Source organism: Passer montanus, unplaced genomic scaffold (genome assembly GCF_014805655.1).
Source record: "Passer montanus isolate IOZ18808 unplaced genomic scaffold, ASM1480565v1 scaffold44, whole genome shotgun sequence".
In the NCBI taxonomy this organism is placed as follows: Eukaryota; Metazoa; Chordata; class Aves; order Passeriformes; family Passeridae; genus Passer; species Passer montanus.
This window is the reverse complement of record NW_024369262.1, coordinates 4675855-4698332: the sequence shown is the minus strand read 5'-3', so window position 1 is coordinate 4698332 and position 22478 is coordinate 4675855. Positions and strand designations below refer to the sequence as shown.

Here is a 22478-nt window from a genome sequence, read left to right as displayed (position 1 = left end):
ATGTGGATATTTGTTCACTTTTCCAGGGAGAAATGTTAGAATTCCCAAGTATTTAAAAAACAAAACAAAAAAAGCTGCCACTGTACACTCAACTTTTGGGAACAAAACCATGGGATTTTTCATGAGTGAAAATTTGAAACTTTCTGGAAATTTCTCATTTATTAGAGGCCTCAAACACCAAGTGATGCTGAAGCAGCTGATGAACAACCCTGAGCTGTTCTCAAACTGATCCTGATGGGATTGAAAATAGAAATGAGAACCTCAGAGCAGCCAGTGAGCCCTGAGAGCAACTGGGATCCATCCCAGTGGGACGCTCAGGGAACTGGGAGCACTGGGGGGGCACAAACATGGCAGTTAATATTTAATTTAATTTAATTTAATTTAATCACAGAAATTCTACCTGGAAGGAAGCAGAGCCCCGCGGGGGAGCAGAAGGTGCAAGCAAGGCTGGACACACCTGGGGAAGGTGATGCAATATTGAGTCAGGCTCCACTTTATGGATAATCCCTCCAATATCCACAGCCCTCAGCTTGGAAAATCCCTCTGACTCCACACACTGGGGCAAACTCCAGCAGGTTTTGCCCAGATTCAGCTTTTTGGGCTGAAGGAGCCACAGAAAAAGATCCTTTGGGAATGGCAGCAGAGTTGCAAAGGAAGAACACAGGGAAGAGCTCGGAGCCAGGAGCAGCAAATCCCAGGGTTTGGCAGTGCCCAAGGCCAGGGATTATCTCCTGCTGCAGAAAGGGAGGGAAGGGGCACTGCAGGATCCCACAAAGAAAGGGAACGTGCTGGGATGGGCTCCTCCCTGCCCGGACCTTCAGCTCTTTTCAAATAATTTATTTCAACTGGGTTATTGACAGCCAGGCCAGAGGGGGAAGGCAAAGGCTTTCACCTTGCCAGCATTTATGGACAACATCACTGAACAATCCCACCAACAGCAACTGCAGGAGATTCCCATTTCTCCATTCCCCTGGGAGAACACAAGACAAATCCATCCTGCAGCTTCAAAACAATAAAACATTTAGCAACAGGCACTGGATTTGGGGATTTTAGTATTTCAGGGATTTTAGCCACCCCTCCCTCAAAAATGTCACTCCAGCACAGTGGTATCAACTTCTTTGGAAGTCAGGTATTTAAAAATCATTGAAAAACAGATTCCAGTGGAAATATTTTTATGCCACTGGCCAATTAGCAGAGCTGATTCATTTGCATAACGTGTCCCTTGTCTCAACAGGGCACCTTTCTTCTCCTGAGCCCTGTGAGCCCTCAATGGTTAATTTTTTTCCAGACAGTGATCTAAACTGGCTCAACGGTTAGTATTTTAATGAGCTGTCATTTCCTGTGCTGATAAAGATTCTCACAGTATTTAAACCATCCACTTCCCCGAGGCTCCACCACCAGCAGGACCCTGCAGTGACTCACAGGGGCTCAGCCTGAGCCTGACTCAGCCCTGGAGCTGGGGCTGCCCAAAACCTGCCTTAGGGAAACTTGGAGCTGCCCAAAACCTGCCTTAGGGAAACTTGGAGCTGCCCAAACCCTGCCTTAGGGAAACTTGGAGCTGCCCAAAACCTGGTTTCTGGGGCTGGGGCTGCTCAAAACCTGGCTTAGGGTTAGGGAAACCTGGGGTTGGGGCTGCCCAAAACTTGGGCTAGGCTTAGGGAAATGTGGGACTGCTCAAAACCTGAATCCTTGGAGTTGGGGCTGCCCAAAACCTGGCTTAGACTTAGGGAAACCTGGGGCTGAGACTGGCCAAAACCTGAATCCTAGGAGCTGAGACTACTCAAAACCTGGATTAGGTTTAAGGAAACCCAGGGCTGCCCAAAACCTGGAGTAGGTTTAGGGAAACTTGGGGCTACCCAAAACCTGACTCCTGGGAGCTGAGGCTGCCCAAAACCTGACTCCTGGGGTCTGGGGCTGCCCAAAGCTGGACCCTGCTCCCTTTCCAGCCAAACCTGAGGAGCAGGCAGAGCCCCCAGCCCAGCTCTGGGGCTGAGCTGTTCCCTGTGCCCAGAGCTCTGAAGCTGCAGAAAACAAATCTGGTTTATGGTCAGGTTTAACAGGAAGGTTTTGGGGTTAAAGGCTCCCTGGCAGCTTCATTTGCTTTGTGAGATGAGGGGAGGAAAAGGAAAGGTCCTGCTGGAGGCTCAGGGCTGAAATGGGCCCAGGTGAGACGTGGTTCACCTGAGCCACGCTCCAGTGGCCAGGGCAGCCCAGGAGGCTCCAGGGCTTTCTTCCTTGGGACATTCTGGTATGTTCCATCAGTGCTTTCAAAATTAGGAATTGCAACATCTCTGACCTGCCCGTCCTCAGCTCTGCTCACTGCTGCTCTTTGGAACCAAACTTCTGCTTGCTTTTTAAAGATTCTTCTTTTTAAACTCAATTTAGGGAAAAAACCTTTGCTTATTCAGTGAAATCCTTCAAGCCTTTTGCAAATAAACTCTTCTAATTCTGTTGTGATCCACTGGCAGGCTTTCAACACCAAAGCTCCTCAAATTTCAGCCACATCTGTGTCCCTTTGAGGGCAATAAAGCCATTTTTGTGTGGAGCTGCTCTGCTGTGCTCAGGACACATCCCCCAGGTTTCTGATGTACCTGTGGCAGCGAGGTTCTAGAATTTTGAACCAACAATATCAAGGGGATTGGTTTAACCTTCCCAAATTCCTCCCAGGAGGTTGTGAAGCCACTGCCCAGCTCTTCCCAGCCCAGGAGAAGATTTCTGGTTGTGCCTTTATCACTTCTTGCCTTGTGTTCTAAAGAAACAACCTCCACCTGTATTGTAAATTATTTTTGACTAAAAAAACACCCCAACAATCTTTAAGCAAACTTTCCAGTTACCTCAGTCACCATGATCTCATTTGTGCTTTTTTGGTGAAAGGAACACCACGCTCCCTTTACCAGCATCAACTGAGATTAAGTTGTAAGCAAAGAATTATGGCACAAGAAATAGCAGCAAACTGGTTTGTACAGGCAAGGCTTCCAGTACCTGGGACCAAAAAACTGCTTTTCTTTCCCTGTGCAATCACTCACACTGCCCTGCAGAGCTGGGAAGGAGGGAAAGCTGTCCCACAAAAACCACTGGGTTAAGGACACTTCAGGAGCACTGATATTTTTGGGTGGATTTCCCAGAGATTGTTGGATTCTCAGAGGTAACACCCATGAGAAGGGACTGAAAAATCAAAGTAGCAAAATCTCACTGGCTGTTTAGCTCCAAATCAGTTATGCACTCAGTAATTAACTCTAGGTGAGTTTTCTAGAATTAAAAAGGCATTTTTTTAGAATTAAGAAGGCTGTGGCTGCCCCATCCCTGAAGTGTCCCAGGCCAGGCTGGATTGGGATCAGAGGCGAGGGATGGGACTGGTGAGCTGTAGGATCCCTCCCAAACCATTCTGGGATTCTGATTTCAGTAGGAATTCACAGTTTCTGCTGCAGGATCCAGCCCTGGACCTGAGCTCCTCTTGCAGAACAATCCCAGACAGCCCAGCCCAGGAGTTCATCATTAACCACAGCCAGAGGGAATCTGTGTGGGCAGGCTGGGATTTCTCCCTAAAAAAAAGTAATTTTTTTTTGTTCTTTCTGACCATTTCCCACCAGAATGGATGGCCACAGCTGAGTGGATGCTGTGTGCTTTCAGAACTACTTCTCCAGTGGTTTTTCTGGGAATTCCTAATGCACATTTAAAGCTGTCCCTGCCCAGAGAACATCACCCTGCTCTGGAGCACGGTGCAGGGTGTGACTTCACCAACAGCCCTGCAGCTGGGGGCAAAAACAGGAACAGAAAGATGGAGGAGCTAAAAACCCCACAAGGTAATGAAACAGCTGAATAAAATCAGCAATAAACCCTTGCTGAAGTGACAGAACACAGAAGTCCCCCAGAGCATCTTCCCCCAGCAAACCCAGGGAGGGCCCTGGGGAGGGCAGGAGCCTCTCCCAGCTCTGAGGCACCACAAACCAGCCCAGGGCAGGAGCTGCTCCCAGGGAGCAGCCCCAGGGAGCTCCAGCACCTCTGGAAACCCTGCTCAGCTTGGATTTCCACCTCACACCATCCCCACTTCTCAAACCCACTTATCCCTCTCATTCCCAACAAGGTTTGTTGCTAAAAAATTCCACAAAAATTTAAAATTTTCTGTAAACAGCTTCTTCATTTCCTGCCATGTTTTCTTTTCTGTTTCCATTTTTAATTTAATGAATAGAAAAACTATTTTATGACCTGTTTGTAATGGAGACCTAGACAAAATTGGAAAATCAAATTAAATGATATTAAATGCCTGGTTATGGCAGGCTCAGTGAGAGACCCAGCAGCACCCAGTGACAATAAAAAAACCAGGTCTGCACATGAATCAGTTTTGCTTTTTTCACTAAAAATCACAAAATTGTCAAGAAATTCTCCCTGGCTTATAAAATCAGATCTTCTCAGACTTTATCTCACAACTTAATCTTCACTCTAGGTTCCACTCACCCTGGATATCAGTGTGTTCATTATTTTCAGGTATTGTGCTCAGCTATTTCCTATTGTTTAAGAGCAACAGCCCTGACAAAGAAAGTCTAAAAGTCATTGTGGTGGCTAGAATTTGATTCAAATGAAGTTTCTGACCATTAAACAGAGCTCTGTTTTAATTCAGTAACAGGGCTTTTAGAGCAAGGTATTGTTTAACATGTTTGAGGCTCCCCTCTAACAGAAATTGATGAGGTAATGCTGGAGACAGCTTGAGAAAAGTCAAGGGTACCAGGACATTCCAAAAATCTCACTGTCTCCCAGGAACATTTTTTAACTCTGACATCAACCCCCCAATAAAACCCGAGTCCAGCAGAGCTCCTGTGAATGCACTCGAAGTAATTCCATGAAAATTATCTCCAAGACAGATGAAGTAGGAAAAATCTACTGGGTTTGGCTCCAAGCATCCACAGGAGAGTAAATCCTTGGAAATGTACCTGAGCTGGGGGCAGCTCAAACTGTCTGCAGTGATTGATGCTGAGAAAAACTCAGGATGCTTAAAAGAAACCACATTTCTCTCTCTCCCCCCCTTTTTTAAAATAATGTTCACAGCAACAAATGAATTTTGAGTTTTGGTAGAGAGCAGAGGCTCGAGCAGAAGATCAGGGATAATAAAGCCAGGATTTGTTTCAGCCCTGCAAGGTTCTTCTGACACTCCTTTTCTTTGTACAGCATCACTGCTTGGAGTTTTGGTTTAAAAGGAATTATTTCCAGACATTCCTCCCCTGAAACTCTTCTTGAGGAGTGTGGTTTTTATGTGAAAATAGTTATTACACTTTGGGCAGCAAAATAGCCATTTACCCCAGAGAAGAAACCTTGGAAAAGCAGGAACAATTTATTTTATGGATTTATATTAGGTTGCATTCATTTTAACTTAAAAAAAACCCAAACCAAACCTTCTCAAAACAGGACACTCCATCCATTTCTAGAGAATTTAACAGAATGGGGACCAAGCTCCACACACCAAATTTCTCATTCTGGTGTTTTAGGAGTGATTTGATGCTGTAAATGTCTAAGGTACTTCCAGCTAAGGAGGATGTTTATTGTCAACCTTGAACACTGCAAAAAATCTCAGGTTTTTAATATGGAACCACAGAATTCTCTGATTTTTTTCCTAGAAATACAATTTTCTATAAACATTCTCAATTTTTTTGCCCTAAGATCCCAGTACAGCTCTGCAGAAAACCCAGGGCAGACATCCCATAAATGCAGGGATCTGGGAGGGGATCTGGAACTGGGGAGCTGAATTTTGGTTTGGGGTGAAGCTGATCCCACAAGCCTGAGCCCCAGGGCCAGCAAAACCCTCCTGCAGTGTTTTCCCCTTGCAGGTTTTAGTTAATTACTGAGCTGGGAATTACTCACCCGATGAGGGCCACCATCTGCTCCACGATGTGTTTGCTGAAGGTGATGATGACAAAGAGTTTCTGTGGAAGGACAAGAGCAGTCACACAAAGCCTGGAGCCACTCTGTGACCCTGCCCAGCCCTCCCTCCTCTCCTCTTTATTCTTCAATATTTATTTATAATATTTTCAATATTTTTATTTTTCTCCTCAGCAAAGAGGCAGGAATAAAAAAAAAAGCTGTTCACTTTCTGCCCCTGTTTGCTCACAGTTTGCATTTCTTGCTGCCCATTCTCATCCTCCCCAAACGCCCATTCCCAGAAGCTCAAGGTCACTTTACTCCATCAACAATGTCAGAATGGAAAAACAGCCAGAGAAATTCACAGCCCCTCACACAAACAGGATCACAGAGGGGAAAATAATGTGGTTTAGTCCCCTGATTCAGACAGAAACAGCAAAAAAAAAAAAAAAAAAAAAAAAAAAAAGGAAGAGCCTTTGGGCACCTGTGATAAAACAGAATAATCACAGTCCTAAGCCTAATCCAAAATGTACCCAAAAATCTCTTCCAATAAAAGCAATTTAACAGAGTAATGTTAAATATGAAAATCTAACCTAGCAAGTTTTACCCCTAAATAAAAATCAAACCTGTACCCATGAAGCTGTAATTCCAAATATAATATTTAATCATATTAAAAACTATTAAACACATTAAAAGACAAACTTCAAATACAATTTTAACCTTACAAGAAAAAAGGCCATGATTTATCTAATAAAATTTTACAAAACAGAATAACTCTTAATTTCCTGCTAACCACAAAATCATTAACACTTCAGTAAATCAGAATGCAACAATGAAATGGAACTGACATCATTTTAGGAAGGTAACAGAAAAGGAGTCCCAGGATGGCCACTGCACCAGTCACTCACTTCCTGTCTGAACATTGCATTAAAAGCCTTTTCCATGACTCTCACATTTCCTAAATTCCAAGTCCAGCCAGATCACTCCAAAAAATCAAGGCTATTGCACAAGGGTGTGCTTGAAAAAGAGAATTCTAAAAGCTGAGCCTATTACAAAATCCAGTGATTTATCAACTGTACAAGGCACTGGGAAATGTTTTTTCACTTACATGGGATGTGAGTGTGGAGCACTATAAATTACACAGCAAACACTGTGGGAGCTGAACAAGGCAATTAAAATAATAAAAGGAATATTGATCTAATATTATTTCACTTTTCTGTGCTGCCAGAACACATTTTGGCAACACACGGATTTAAAAGCAGAAGAAAATTCAGATATTACAAAAATAAGTGTGGAAAAAAAGCTGTTCTATCCCAAGAAATGGAAGAATTTCCAAATCTATTTATTGTTTTCTGCTTAAGCACTGGGCAAAATAAAACAACCATTTAAAAATGATGGGAAGAAAAAAGCTTGTGTTTAGGGCAAAATAAAGATTTTTAAGCAGCTTGATGAGGCTGCAACACAAATTATTTTCTACTAAAAGCTTCTGCTGTTTTGATGGGAGTCACAGCAGAGATTTCCAAACAACAGAGGCAGAGGAGCTGCAAAAACCCAAACTCAGCTGAAAACATCCCAAACACAGCCTGACCACACCAGCAAATCCCCCAGGACTCCAAACTCCAGCAATCCTCGGACCAGGGTGATGCATTTCCAAGAGAATTCCTCATTTTGTGCAAACAACTGCACTGTCAAACTCAGCACATCTGGCACTGCCCTTCCCCAGAGACCTGGGCCACCAGAGCAGCCCCAAAACTGCAGCAAATCCACCCCAAGTGGGCAGAGCAGCCCCAAAACTGCAGCAAATCCACCCCAAGTGGGCAAAACGGCCCCAAAACTGCAGCAAATCCACCCCAAGTGGGCAAAACAGCCCCAAAACTGCAGCAAATCCACCCCAAGTGGGCAAAACAGCCCCAAAACTGCAGCAAATCCACCCCAAGTGGGCAAGGCAGCCCCAAAACTGCAGCAAATCCACCCCAAGTGGGCAAAACAGCCCCAAAACTGCAGCAAATCCACCCCAAGTGGGCAAAACAGCCCCAAAACTGCAGCAAATCCACCCCAAGTGGGCAGAGCAGCCCCAAAACTGCAGCAAATCCACCCCAAGTGGGCAGAGCAGCCCCAAAACTGCAGCAAATCCACCCCAAGTGGGCAGAGCAGCCCCAAAACTGCAGCAAATCCACCCCAAGTGGGCAGAGCAGCCCCAAAACTGCAGCAAATCCACCCCAAGTGGGCAGAGCAGCCCCAAAACTGCAGCAAATCCACCCCAAGTGGGCAGAGCAGCCCCAAAACTGCAGCAAATCCACCCCAAGTGGGCAGAGCAGCCCCAAAACTGCAGCAAATCCACCCCAAGTGGGCAGAGCAGCCCCAAAACTGCAGCAAATCCACCCCAAGTGGGCAGAGCAGCCCCAAAACTGCAGCAAATCCACCCCAAGTGGGCAGAGCAGCCCCAAAACTGCAGCAAATCCACCCCAAGTGGGCAGAGCAGCCCCAAAACTGCAGCAAATCCACCCCAAGTGGGCAGAGCAGCCCCAAAACTGCAGCAAATCCACCCCAAGTGGGCAGAGCAGCCCCAAAACTGCAGCAAATCCACCCCAAGTGGGCAGAGCAGCCCCAAAACTGCAGCAAATCCACCCCAAGTGGGCAGAGCAGCCCCAAAACTGCAGCAAATCCACCCCAAGTGGGCAGAGCAGCCCCAAAACTGCAGCAAATCCACCCCAAGTGGGCAGAGCAGCCCCAAAACTGCAGCAAATCCACCCCAAGTGGGCAGAGCAGCCCCAAAACTGCAGCAAATCCACCCCAAGTGGGCAGAGCAGCCCCAAAACTGCAGCAAATCCACCCCAAGTGGGCAGAGCAGCCCCAAAACTGCAGCAAATCCACCCCAAGTGGGCAGAGCAGCCCCAAAACTGCAGCAAATCCACCCCAAGTGGGCAGAGCAGCCCCAAAACTGCAGCAAATCCACCCCAAGTGGGCTGGCCCAGCCCGGCAGGGCTCACTGGGGTTTTCTCCCTGAGCTAAAAAGGGCATTTCAAAGTGCAAATGAGTGCTTGTTACCAAAAAGGAGTTCACTGCTGGAGCCCTGGCAGTCTGGTAAAGGCTGCAGGTAAATACTTTGGCTAACCACCAATTTCCTGAGCGGGTCAGCAGCTATAAATTACTCACTTGCCTCAGTTTGGAGCAGCCCAGCAGCTCCTTTATTGTAAATCCCTTGCACCAAATTAATTTCCATGACTTCAAGTCGGGCAAGGAGACTGCAGGATTCATTCCCAAGTAACACAGGGGAAGAGGCAGGGAAGGAATCAAAGGTCTCCAAGGTTCCAGCCCCGAGGCAGGGGCAGCACTTGCCTGGATGTGCATTTTAATCACAGCTTTTCCAATCAAGGTTGCACCGAAGAAGGTCCAGAAGGGAACCAGAAAGTGGCCACAAGTTATCCCAGCCAGGTCAAACAGGGGGTTTGGGATCTGTGGAGTGCAAGGGAAAGAGGTTCATGAATTGCAGCACACATTGGATGGACAGGAACAAAACAGAGTCTGAAATTTTGAATAATGAAGAGTTTCCTCTTCTCCAGCTTGATCCAGAACTCTTGTGTCTTAATAATGACAAAAATGTTGATGTCCCACCACATAACTTCAGTCTCTGGGATTCAGCTAGACAATGTCCCAGACAATTCCATTCTCAAGGTCCCTCCTTACCCCTGGATCCTGAAAAAAGCTAATGAAAAGTTTTCCATGTGAAATGCACACAAACCACAGCAAAGCCATTTTGAGTGATTTATCAAATTTTCTCTCTGACAAGCACATCACTCTTGGAAGCCAGGGTTTCAACTGATCCCCAGTGATTTCCAGCTGAGAAACTACATTAAAAACTGGCATTTACAGTCATATGTATCCAGTTTAAAAACACTGATTAGATTTTATTAAGCATATGCATTTCATTTAAAATTAAAAGAATTTTTTATTATTATTAAACTGCTGGCCTGACTTTTGGTATTGTGATACTATCTGTAAAATATTTTTGAAATGAAACCAAGAAAGTGCCTGAATTCCAACCTTTCCCTCTCAGCCTGGAGCAGTGTCTGAGCAGGGTCACTCCCAGGAGCAGTGTGGCACTGGGGTGACAAACTGCAGCACTGCTGGCGTTTTGTGACTTAAACAAAGAATTAAAGAGTGCAGATTGCCAAAGAATAAAAGGACACTCTGCCACTAAGCCTGCAACCTGTGAGAAAGGGTTGGACTGGACTGCTGCAGAGCAGCAATTCAGATTTATGAGCAGCCACAGCAGAGGAAGAAATCTGAATGGGTCCCTGAGCAGGTTCCATCTCCCCAGGTGGGACAGGAGCTGTGGCCACAGAGCTGGGCAAGGACTGACCCCAGAACCTTCTGCTCCTGGCACCCAGGGCTGCTCCAGGCTCTTCTGGCTCCTTGTTTGGTTCACAGAATGTTTTAATCCCTGCAGAGTTTGGGGCAGGGGTGCTGTGGGTACAGCACAGCACGGGCAGAAATTACTCAGCACATCCCCAGCAAGGTTTTCTCTGTGCTTCTTACTCAAAGTTGCCCAAAAAAAGGTCACAAAAACAGGAGGGTGAATTCTCACAAGTCACAGTGAGGAACTTCAAGGCTGATTCTTGCTTTGTTCCTTGCCCAGAGCTGCCTTTATATAGAAATAAACTCCAGACAATCCTGACTTCCTTATTGCCACTAAACAACATGACAGTCAGTTGACTTCACTGGATAAGCTTGCAGAATTTTAATTTCCATTTGCTGCTGTTTTTATGCAGCATTTAGAAGCCACCACTTGAGAGACAAGGACCCACAGCTGGGACAGTCATTACCACTTCACCAGCAAACTCTCCACTCATAAAACACACATCAAATAAAACTGCCTAAAATCCAGAAGGAAGATCACAATTTCAGGGGAGGCAAGCAGAGGAGACACCTGGAGAGCAGAGAAGCAAAGGGAAGCCCCTGGGCTGGTGGGGGCACAGCCAAATGCCAGGAGCACACATGGGGGCTGCTGTCCTTCCCTGGCTCACCCAGAGGTGCCCACAGAGGGCCAGCTCTGCATCCCTGCTTTTCCAAGGCCTCTGGAACCTTGCACCTCTCCCTTCCTGCTGCAGCTGTTGTGTGAGCACATTTACAGAGCCCAGGTGTGCCCTGGTGATGCTCATCCCTCCCCCAGCCCAGCTGCAGCTCAGGGTGAGCAGGGCCTGGCCAGCAAAGCGGGGAAGAAGTTAAACAAATGTTTAAATATCACCGAGCAGGAACTCTGGGGTGTTTGTTTACCAAGCCCTTCCTCCTGCCCTCCACTCCTCCACCTTGCCCAGTCTCACCCCTGCCAGCTCCAAGCTGTGCTGGAGACAAGGACAGGGAAGAGCTGGGCCAGGGATGTGTCAGAGCAGGGAGCAGCTCCTGAGAGGATTCAAGGAGCAGCTTGTAGCTAAACTCCACTCCAAACGTGAAGACATTTCTAAGGATTAGTGAGCAGGAGCTTTATGTCAGCAGCTCTGATCAGGTTAATTCTAACAGGTTACCCACATCTGAGCAGGCATTGGCTGGGTCATCTTTAGAGTTTAGGAAAGCCAGAGATGCTGGACGAGTGTGCAGTGAAAGCCTCAGAGCTGGGTGATGTTGTGGTTACCCCAGAAAAATGGGATTGGGGGGTCCCACCCACTGCAGTCACACCCCACAGCTTGTGTGTGGGATGGAAACAAGGCACACCACTCCTACCAGCTCCAGAGAGTTAAACCTCCAATATTATTTTTTTATTCTGAAAGAAGAGCATAAAAAACTACAATAGAATCACTGGAGATGCTCCTTTCACCTCTTGATTAAAAAGCCATGAGCAGTTTGCAGCTCCACAGCCACAATGGAAATTTGCTTTCCTTTTTCTGCCTTTTCTGGTTCCTAATGACCCAAAGAGCAGATTTGGGAGGACTGGAAGGGAAGGATGGACACTCTAATCAGGATTTCTGCTGGGACTTTTCCACTCCCCAATCCATGCACACCTCTGGGTTTGAGGATGTCAAGAATGTCACATACAATACATCAACACCTAAAGAAATAATAGCACAGATTTTGAGCCCATAAATCCCCCAGTTCCTGGGAAAACTCACCGAGGCACAGGCCAGGATCCCAAAGAACCCAACCTTCTGCACCAGGTTCTGCACAGCCAGCTTCGCCCGGGAAGCAAAGTCCTGCAAAGAGAAAAACCAAATTATTCACGAGGAAACCCAGCTGAACAGAGCTCAGAAGGTGGGTGATCTCCAGGATTTCCTAACTGGGAATTGGGAGAAAATTTTAAAGCAGGAAGGCCACTTTGAAACCCTGACTTTGGAGGGACAATCGTGGTGGAAATCTGAGTTTTGTTTTTCCACACCCTGTGAGTGGCACTGAGCTGCCACTGCCATGGAAACAGCATATTTATTATTTCCCACTATTTATTTCCCCATATCTTTGGAATGCCAGTGCTGCTTCTACCTATTAAACAAGCAGAGGGAATGAACTCCCCCAGTGCCATTTCCAGGGGTAAAAAGGAACTTTCTGAGGACAGAAAAAGCACAATAATCCCATGATATCCTCAGATCTGGTGTCCCAAACCCAGGATCTCCATCAGAATTGCCAATTCCAGGCACTGCCTACAACAGACCTGTAAAATTCATTAAAATCCACAAAGTTGAGCCTAAATTACTTTAAGATCAGGGGAGGTGCAGCCCCTGTGGCTGGAGCTGCTGTGTCCTTTTATTTTGTGATCAGTCCTTACTCCTGGGGCTCAGAATGTGCCAAACACCCAAGAAACCCCTTAAAAAGCAAAAATAAAGATTCTCACGAGTAGTTGCTTTGCATGTGAGAAGGAGATAAAATTCTTTTGAAGCAAAACTGTGCAGAAAAATAAAAGCAAGGTCAGTGCTCCCTGCTCAGGCTCAGCCACAACAGTCCCAGAAAGCTGGGAATGCTTGGGAATAGCAAACATTAAAAAATAATTACCCATTCCCTTAAAAAAACCTACAAATAAGCAACACAATTCTGATTTTCCAGTAGCAATGCAATAAATTACCTGAGGAAATTACTTTAATCAATAATTAATGATATTCTAAATTCCATCCTTTACTACTGAATTGTAGAATTTAGAATATCATTAATTATTGATTAAAGCAACTGCAGGGTAATCCAGAAAAATCACATTTATGCAATTTTAACTCAGTTCTGTTGAAACCTTAAATACTACACACCACAGAAAGAAAACAACAATTATTTTACAATGTTCTTGCATATGATTTAAATTTTGAGCTGTAAAATTGACAGCATTTTCTGTGGCAGATTAAAAAATAATAGATCTGTGATGAGACCATTTGCTTCTTTTTTCAGCCTTTTTTCAAGTAACTTTTCTCCATTACTGTGCTGTCAGAGAGTTAGATTCAATATTTGAAAACTAAAAAAAACCCAAAAAATAATTATTGTTCAAGTCAGAATAATTCTATTTATTGTATTTAATGCCTGGAAAAATAAATTAAACCTGTAAGAAAAATGCCAAAGAAATGAGATTTCCTAAATCTTTCAGTGGGACATTTTTAACCACAGGGGAATATAAAAACCCTCTAGAATATCCTATAAAGGTAAATTTCCACACTTTGACCAAGAGTTCCACCTTGGGCTCATGATTACAAAATGGAAGAGATCAAAATTCACTTTTTAAATGAAAATTTTCCCTGATATTTGTAGGATCCCCCCAGCACACAAGGGATTAAACCTGCTCCCAGTGAGGCTGACACCAATCACTTGAGTTTATTCTGACAAAAAACAATCTGGAAAGTAAAACTAATTTTTTATTTATTAGTTTTTCATGAAAAGAGAGGATTTGACACAAATTGTTCTAAACAACAAAACAACAATTTCCTGACGACCCAGCCCAAAAATCTTGCGACATCCAGGGCAGGTCCTGCTGCAGCCCCAAACTCCCTCGTGGATATTTCCAAGGAAACAGAACCCAAAAAGGGGATCCCTGCTCCAGTGGGACCCTCAGCATTTGGGATGGAAGGAATAAAATACCCTTTTATTTCTATTTTATAAAAATCCCCTTTTATTTGATTTATTTCTAGGATTTTCCCCAAGGAAAACAACACCTCACCAATTCCCCAGGCAAACACAGAGTGAAAAGCAGTTTTTAGGATTCTTTATAAATTCATTTAACACCAGAAGGTGCTGGTGCAGATTTGTCCTGGGAAGGGTGTCCTGCAATGGTTCCCTGCTCAGGGCTTTCTGGAGCAGAGCTCACTGTGCCCATTTTCAGCTCCTATTTTCCCCCATTTCCCAAAGCTCACGGGCTTGCAGCAATATTTTCATTTTTATAAGCCAATAAATATCTTTTCCCTCGCAGTTCCATAAATCTGATGGCCAAGTACCTTGAAAATAAAACACTCCAAGACAATTGTTCAAATGGCTCCATGATTTATTTGCATGGAAGTTGTTTCTATTCTGATTTTAATTTATTCCCCCATTATCTTTTACTGTGTTGCTAATGCACTGTTGTATTCATTTTCACAAGCTGGAATTGGAAATAAACTCTCCAGAAAATGACCTATAAACTAATAGTTGCAGCACAGCTGCTTTAATAAAATCTATTATTATAATTAGATATAAATTGACTGTATTAACTTAGGGTAAAGTGCACCATTTTAACCAAATTTCTTAAAAAGAACCAGCTTCCCTCAACCACATTTTTAAACTACAAAATTCAAGGCTGCCTTGGAACTAATATTTCCCCTCTAGCTAAAAACATATAAAACATTAAAAAGCTAATAATGAAGGTCTTTAAAAAAAGTTTAACAAGTTTGTCTCAAAAAAAACCCCAAACCAAAACCAATGTTGGAGCAAATTTTCTCACCTTGTTAATTCATAACTTTATTTTTTTAAGTTTTTACTCAGCTTGTTTCTTTGTTAAGTTTTGGTTTTACATTGTCTATCACAAAGTCCTTCATGGAAAGCAAATTTTAAATTCTAAAAATTTCACTCAAGAACTTGTCAATGGTCTTTCTTTTTTTCCCAAATTTTCTAAATAAGCCAAAAGACAAATTAAAGATTTTTTTTTTCTGTGATCTAATGTAATCACAGCCATGAATAATTTGCAGGGTAATAAACCTACCAGGGCTGCAACAAAACTACGAATTCCAGCCTCAACATTTACTCTGTGAAAACAAGTTCAGAACTATTTCTCTTTGGTTCCTTCCTTAAACTTTGTTTGACAAACCTTTGCGACATCTGCAACAATAAAAAAGCTTTAAAAGTTTCATTTCTCTGAGAATACAACCCCCAGTTTTACAACTTTTACCTCTTTCACAACAGAATTTTTTTTTCTTTTCTAAAGCCTGCACGGGGAACAATCTTTTCTCTATTTTTTTTTAGCATTTGAAATACAATAACTTTCATAAATTACTGTTTTAAAAAATATTTTTTTTATATATATATATATGAAAAGAGACAAAAGTTCAGCTACTTACAGGCAAACCATTTTCCCCCCAAATTAAAGTTTCTAGACTGGACTGGCCTCTCAGCTAATTGTGATTCATTCTTTATAACATTTCAGGATGCTTGAGCTCACTGTGTCCCTTTCAAAGATGATTTATTTTTTGGGGTTTGGAAATAGATTTCCTGTGAGTGCCCCAGAGCAGGCAGAGGAAGGTTAAATGATTAAAGATGACTTCATTGGGTTAATCATCACATCCCAAGCAGGGGCTGGGGCAGAGCAGGGAAAGGTCAGGGATGATTCCCCAGGCCCAGCTGGGCAGCTCAGCCCGGGGAACTCTCCTGGATCTGCTCAGCCCCAGCTAAAGGGAATTTTTCATCATTTCATTCACCCCACTGGCTCCAAAAAACCCTCCCAAATTGGAATTTTTCATCATTTCATTCACCCCACCGGCTCCAAAAAACCCTCCCAAATTTTCAACCTAAAGGGGTGGTAAGGAGAATTTAGATGTTCTGCCTCAGTGTAAATATGGGCCTTTTATCCCTGGAAAATCCTTCCTGAAACCTTGTCTAAGTTACAAAGTTTTGTCCCATCCCTCTGTTTGATTTGGTTTCCATTTATAATTTAATCTCTCTCTCCTTTCTCCTCTCACTGTGATGTTGGTGAGCTCCTCAATGTGAGGGAAGAACAAGCACCTCACCAGATTTAACTAACAAACTCGAGGAAAAAATAATTTAAATATTTTTTTTCCTATTTTCCCTCTGTAGCACAACAGTCACAATTAATTGTTCCCCCTGAAATTGTGGAGCCTCTTTTTTCTTACTCTGCAAGTGCAGAGGTGGTAGATTGATCCACAGGAGTGGTTGGAGGTATCCAAGGAGCTCTGAATAATCAGAGTTGGACTGAATCCCACAGAAAAACCCCAGCTCTGTTCTCTGAAGCCTGCACACATTATGCAATGGGATAGTTCATTTTCAAACAGTTGCAATCAGATTTTAGCAGCACTGAGAAACCAGTGGCTCCCATCACATCCCAGCTCAGTCTCTGAAAAAAAACCCATCCAGATCCAGATCCCAGGGTTCTGAGGCCTGGAAAAACTTCTCTCCCTTTTCTTTTCTGCTGTAAACACCTCAAGAACTTTATGATAAATTGGTGAAATTGGCAGATTTAACCCAAAGTGGAGACAATTCCTTCCCAAGCCCGTGGTGCACATTCCCTGCCCAGAGGTCTCCCAGGGCTGGGATGCATCCATGGACATTCCTCACCTGGCAGGGGCTGGCCTGCAGGAGTGAAAGGATTTTCTAGAAGGCCTGGAAGGGGGAACACAGGATTTGTGACTCTGACAGAAAACAGCAGCATGAGTGAAAAAGAATGGAAGGGCATAGAGAGAGATCTGAGTGTGTCACACCTCAGTGGCTCTCCAGGAGAACTCTGCGCTGCTGGAGAGAGGGAAGTTCCTCCTGCTGCACATTCCCCAGGCCAAATGTGTCCCTTTTGTGTGGACAATCCCTCAAGATTTGAGTGTTATTTCTACTATTGTTGTAATAAAAAAGTTTAATTATCCGGATAATCATCTGAAGTGGAGAACATTTTTCTCCCCCCAAAGACTGAAGATTGGGTATGAAGCTACCACTTAGATCACCAAAATTACAGAGTCCTTAACATTTAAAGAGCTGCCTCCAAAGACAGTGCCCCTCTTTATGTAAAAATCCCAGTTATGTTAAAAATGAGCTGCACAGTATTTTGTTTCTTTCTGGCTTTCTGTTACAACACAATGGAATCAAACACAACTTATGGGAGAATGACCATTTGTGGTCAGGGAATGGATTCCAGGATTTCAGACTGGGAGGAATTATTAACTCCTTGGAATAAAGCATTGACTGCAGGGGAGCAGCTGCACAGGAGCCACAGAGGTGCCCAAGTCTGGGAGGTCACAATGGTTCAGCACTCACTGGCCAAAACCCACTGCTCAACACCCCCAGAATATCAAAAATATGAGTAAAATACAGACAGGAATATTGTGATAGCAGCTCATGGGTCTCTGTTCCAGCTTTCTCCAAAAAACTTCCAGGTAAATGCAGAGGGGCAAACTAAAAGGGGAGGTTTCCATTTGATGCCTGGAGGTGTGAGAGGTAAGGTTTAAACTTTCTTATCACCCAAAAATCTGGGAGAGAAAGGTCCTGTCTGGGAAATCAGACCCCTCAAAAGAGGGAGCTGGAAAAAAGAGTTTTCAAGGATTGGTGGGATGGTGGCAGAACTAAGCAAGCACTAAGTCTGATGAAAGACAGGGATTTACACAACAGGCACAGGGCAGATATTCCAGATTCTAAGTAAGTTTCACTTCATGAGAAGTCTGGGTTTTCTGAGGCATTAAATTCTGGAAAAGGAGTTGGGTAATCATGGAACAGTTGCAAAAGAAAAGGACATAGATATTGAACATGAAAACAGTTTTTAAAAGTACAAGATGAAGGCAACCAAGCAGCAATAAAACAGCCTTGGCTTCTCCAAAGAATGGTGGAAGGAAGAGAGCAGCACCCACAAAGGCTCATTAAACAGACTGTGCTGGAGATCTGAGGGCTGAAACTGGTAAGAGTTCAATATTCAGAATATTTGTAGGCAAAGATGAACAGACAGTAGGTATTACAGACAAATCTCAAGTCAACAAGAAATTCTACCTACAGGTGGATTCTTCCATTCTGAGGATGAGAATGCAGGACACAGATTGTGAGGGATTTATTTCCACATCTGCTTGTCTTCAAATTCTTCAGGTTGGCTGCATGTTAAGGTTAAGGGGTGATGCTGCAGTCCAGAGATAATCAGGAGGATGCTCATCTTTGGGACTTTGTAAACTCAAACAGGAGTAACTACAATTAGTTCTTGGGTCACAAAACCTTAAGTTTTTTTATAGAAAATACAATTAAACCCATTGTCCTCTTATCAGATTTTAAAATTGCTGTTATGAGATTTTAAGATTGCTGTTAGATGTTAGAAAAAACAGACTAAAAAAGCCACAGTTTTGTGAAGAGCTGAATTTTTTGCAAGCAGAGACAACAGAGTGAAGTGTCCATTCCAGCAGCAGGCTTGGCTTTCCTGGTCATTTAACTTTAGCCTGCCTTGGAGTAAAAGTGTGAAACTTCCAAATTATGGGTCCATTTTATGGTAACTAAGATTTCCCTATTAACAGGAGCAGGAATGAAGTCAACCAGCTCTGGATCAGTCCATTAGTTCCACCAGGAACTTCCAGGTATTTTCTTCATTTCATTAATCATCTGGATCACGGTAGGAACTTTTTATTTCCCTCTTTCTCCCTCCCCCTCCTCCAGGGAAGAACCAGCAAAAATATTTTTTTTACAACAAACTCCATCTCAGGAGCTTTCATTTCAAGATTTCAGCCTGTTACAATCCACACTCAGGTTCAGGAGGGAAATATCAAAAGGAACACAGATTGTAGGGCTCTGTGAGCTCTGTAACTCAATTTCAAAGCCAGCTTTTTCCCCAGCTAGAACTGAAACCCTCAAACTTCTACATAAAAAATCCTTTCACTTCAGAGGCTGTAAGAATAAAGAAATTTCGTAAAGAATGAGACACAATTAAAGGAAACAGCCTAAAGGAAGAGGAAGGAGCATGTCCTTTCAGCCTTATCAGATCTGTCCTGCAGAGCTGTAGCCCCTTAAACCACATCCCCTGCCACCTCTGCTCCTCAGAGCAGAACATGTCCACTGTGCCACTGCAGCTTTCCAGCCCTGCACAGAAATGTGAAATAAACTGATTGCTTTCCTTGCTGAACAACCCCTTTCTATTCACATGTGGCAGGAGAGCTGGCAGAGCAGATCCTGCAGCCCTTTTGCAGCAAGGGGAGCTGTCAGTGGCAATGTCAGCAGCACTGGGGGAGATTTCCCAGGGAGTTTGTGCAGCCTCCAGCCCTGGAGGGCTCCAGGACCAGCCCAGACAATGCCCTGAGGAACCTGAGCTGGACTAGGGGAAAAAAAAAAAAAAAAGTTGGACTAGAAACTGCCTCAGGTTCCTCTGGAGGTGAATTTTTCTGTGATTCCGTGACAAGATACTCCAGCCACAGGCAGGAGATGAGTGGAGTAAAGGAAGATCCCAGCACTGCCAAAAACCCCACTGCAGCTGCTCATTTATCTCAAAGCTACCACTGCAATCAGTAATTGTGGCCACAGCTCTGCCAGTTCCAGAATATTGTTAATTTTTAAAAATCCATTCTAAAGAATCAAGCCTTATTTTGAGGTGATTTAAGATCCAGACATTGTAAGGAAGGAATTTTTGATAACCAGTCAAGAAAGTTGACATTTTCAATCTCTGATAACTCAAAGCTATCAGGAAAAAAAAAAAAATTGTTTCTCCACACAGGACTCAGACATAAGTTAAGGATTAAAATAGAATGGAAGTGAGGAACTTCTGACACAGCTGACAAAGCCTTTAGCACACACAAGCCTTCCCTCTCAGGCCAGATGTGCAAGCTCTCCCCTGTTCTCCCTGGAAGGGACAGAGGTTCCCAGACAGCTCAGAGAAGTGGGCTGCATACCAGACTCTTGTACAACACAGATATTTAAACAGTGTCTGGAGCAGGGGGGAAATAAAGCAGCCTTTTTCTTGATTATGATGCCAGAATGAATTTCTATCAGTTATTGAAGGTTGTCCTTAAAAAAAATTGAAACCAGCTTTTGTGACCCAGCTTTTGATCATTTACTGGTCTTTCTCAGAAGACTGAGGAGTGAAATATCAATTATTTAGGGACAATTTTTCCCCTTAGAAACTTGTGTTGAGCATTCCCAACACACACAGAACAGGGCATGAAAATCCAAAGACAGAATACAACCACCTGCTTCTCCACAACTCCTGTGCAAACGCAGCTGCCAGCATTTCCAGTACACTTGGTGACATTATTTCTAATTTCTGTTGTAAAGTGAGAAATTTGTTACTGAGAAAATCCTCCTGACCTAATACCGAGTGAAAATGTTGCAAAGTAACCCAGGTTTCCTCACTGCCTGGGTGATTTCTGATTTATGTACTTCCACACTGAACACTGAAATATTTTTTAGGGAACAGACACAAAGAGCCCTTCAAAACAGAACTCAAGAAGTCCTCTCCAGTCAGCATTAGTAATTAGTGCAATGCCCTGTGCTGTTTTTTCCTTATCTGTGAGCAGGTGTGCAAATGAATAGAACAATGTGGGCACGCTGTCCTGCCAGTGCCCAAAGAAATCCAACCAGGAGGTGCTTTACACATTCCTTACTCACAGCTCGCATTGTCTCCCCTCTGCCCGTTTTAACTCTTTGCTATCTCCTCTCGCAGGAAGTGCTCCAGTTCCCTTATTTAAAGCTGCCATTGACTCATTCCAAAACTTGTTTTAAACGAGGTAATTTTGGAGAACAGTTCAAAACGGAGTTGTTACTCAGTGTACCCACTGCTTGTCTGTGAAAACACGCTGTCACTTTGTCACCTCACTCCCCAGCACTCGTGGGGAGTTTCTGAAAGCAGCTCAAGGTTTGATCAGTTCTGAATTTCTGTTTAATTACAGACCACCATAAAAGAGGGAAGAAACCACCCCTAGAGTTATTAACAAATACTGGCATCAAATTTGAGGAATGCAGGGTGTGAGGAGCAGCCTCCTGGTGACCACCCACAGCAGTTAATAAATAACAATTAATAAAGAGAGGAAGCTGATGAGGAAAGGGAAGACTGAGCAAGAGAAAGGACGAGTGGAATTCGATGTTCCTTTTCAACAAGTGATTTCTGGGAAAGCAAACAAAAAGAAATAAAAAAGAAGTCAAGGTTTCCCAGTTATTGTACATGACCCTTCCACTTCCATTTTTATGATAAATGCTTTATAAAGACCTGCTTGTGGTCTGCTTGAACTTCTTTTTTCTCGTACCAAGCACCCTTAAACGCTGTTGATTAAACAAGCCAGCAGGAACTTATCAGATGGGAGCTGTTAATTCAATCACGGCAGAGATCCGTTTTGAATTTGGCCATCTAAAACGCTGCTAATTAAGTGAGATTTCACTCATTAGTCGTGCCTAATCATTCCCGGGGAGTGAAGTCAGTGTCGTGTCAGAACAGAGCGCTGCCTTCTCCCGGGCGTGGCACGGACTTTGCTCCAGCACGGAGCAGCCCCAGTGAAGAGGTGGAAAAGCAGCGCAGGGTTTTCATTTTCGGAAGAGCTGGAACGATGTGTGTGCCTGTCCCCACGGCAGCAGCCGGGTTTAACCCCTTGCAGCCCTCGGGGGCTCGCTGGAGCTCCGGACGCAGGGCAAGGCAGGCTGCAGCTCAGCCCAACACAAAAACCCTCTCGAGTCCACGTTGACAAATTCTTTAACAAGCCCTGTGGTTACAGGGAAGCTGGTTTCAGTCTGAGTCACTCCTGTTCAAACAGTTTACTGGAAATGGAGGGGAGGGGGAATTTTCAGAGAAGTCATGTGATGGCCAGACAAACCACAACCAGTAAAGGTTCAGTGGAGGCAAAAACAGGTCCCGGCAACAACTGACAGCCAGTGTGCAGATGGCACCCAGTCATTTCCAAACCAGTCCTGCTGCAGCTCGGCATTTCCATGGATTTAACCCTTCTCCAAGGCTGTATTCCTCCCCAGGCAGGACACAGCACGGAGAGTAAACAAACAGCAGTGGCTGATAGTAACATAGGCAACTAGAAAATATTTTTACATGGAGGTTTGGCTGCGGGCGAGGCTGCACAGAAGCAAACCCCCGATGTGTAAATCATTAGTTCTTAAAGAAATGCCACTTAATGAAGCCAAACACTCGCAGCCATTAAGGATTAGATATGCAAAGATATCAGTACTTTCCCCTCTTAGCAAGGAGCACCAGGATACAGCAAGGCCCACGCACTGTCACCGGGTACCCTCAGGGAAGCTGGCACCCAAAGTTGCTTTTTCACTCCTCGCCTTGAAGTGTTTCAGCATGACAGAGAACCGAGAAAAATTACCAAGCAGCAGCTATGAAACTGGTAAAACAAGTCCCAGCTCATGTGTGTGGGGACACAAAAGTGCACCAAGAGTCTGTGACTGTGTCATTGCCAAAGTGCTGCCCCAGCACTGAGGCTGCACTGCAGATACTCCCTGTGGCCAAAAGGCAGCTCTGATAAAACCTTCCTTCACTCTGGAGTCCCACTGCAAGAGAGCTGACAGCAGCTGAG

At 44.2% G+C, this 22478-nt stretch overlaps 1 protein-coding gene across 3 annotated transcripts in view; it reads right to left on the bottom strand.

The window, feature by feature from the left end:
* VMP1 (vacuole membrane protein 1) overlaps window positions 1-22478 on the bottom strand; it is a 60844-nt gene that overhangs the window by 6640 nt on the left and 31726 nt on the right. For all 3 annotated transcript variants that reach the window (XM_039720478.1, XM_039720480.1, XM_039720479.1), the window contains exons 8-10: window positions 11958-12038; window positions 9190-9306; window positions 5854-5915 (exon numbers count right to left, since the gene is read on the bottom strand). In XM_039720478.1, the coding sequence (XP_039576412.1) occupies window positions 5854-5915; window positions 9190-9306; window positions 11958-12038 (260 nt within the window). The remainder of the gene's footprint in view (window positions 1-5853; window positions 5916-9189; window positions 9307-11957; window positions 12039-22478) is intronic.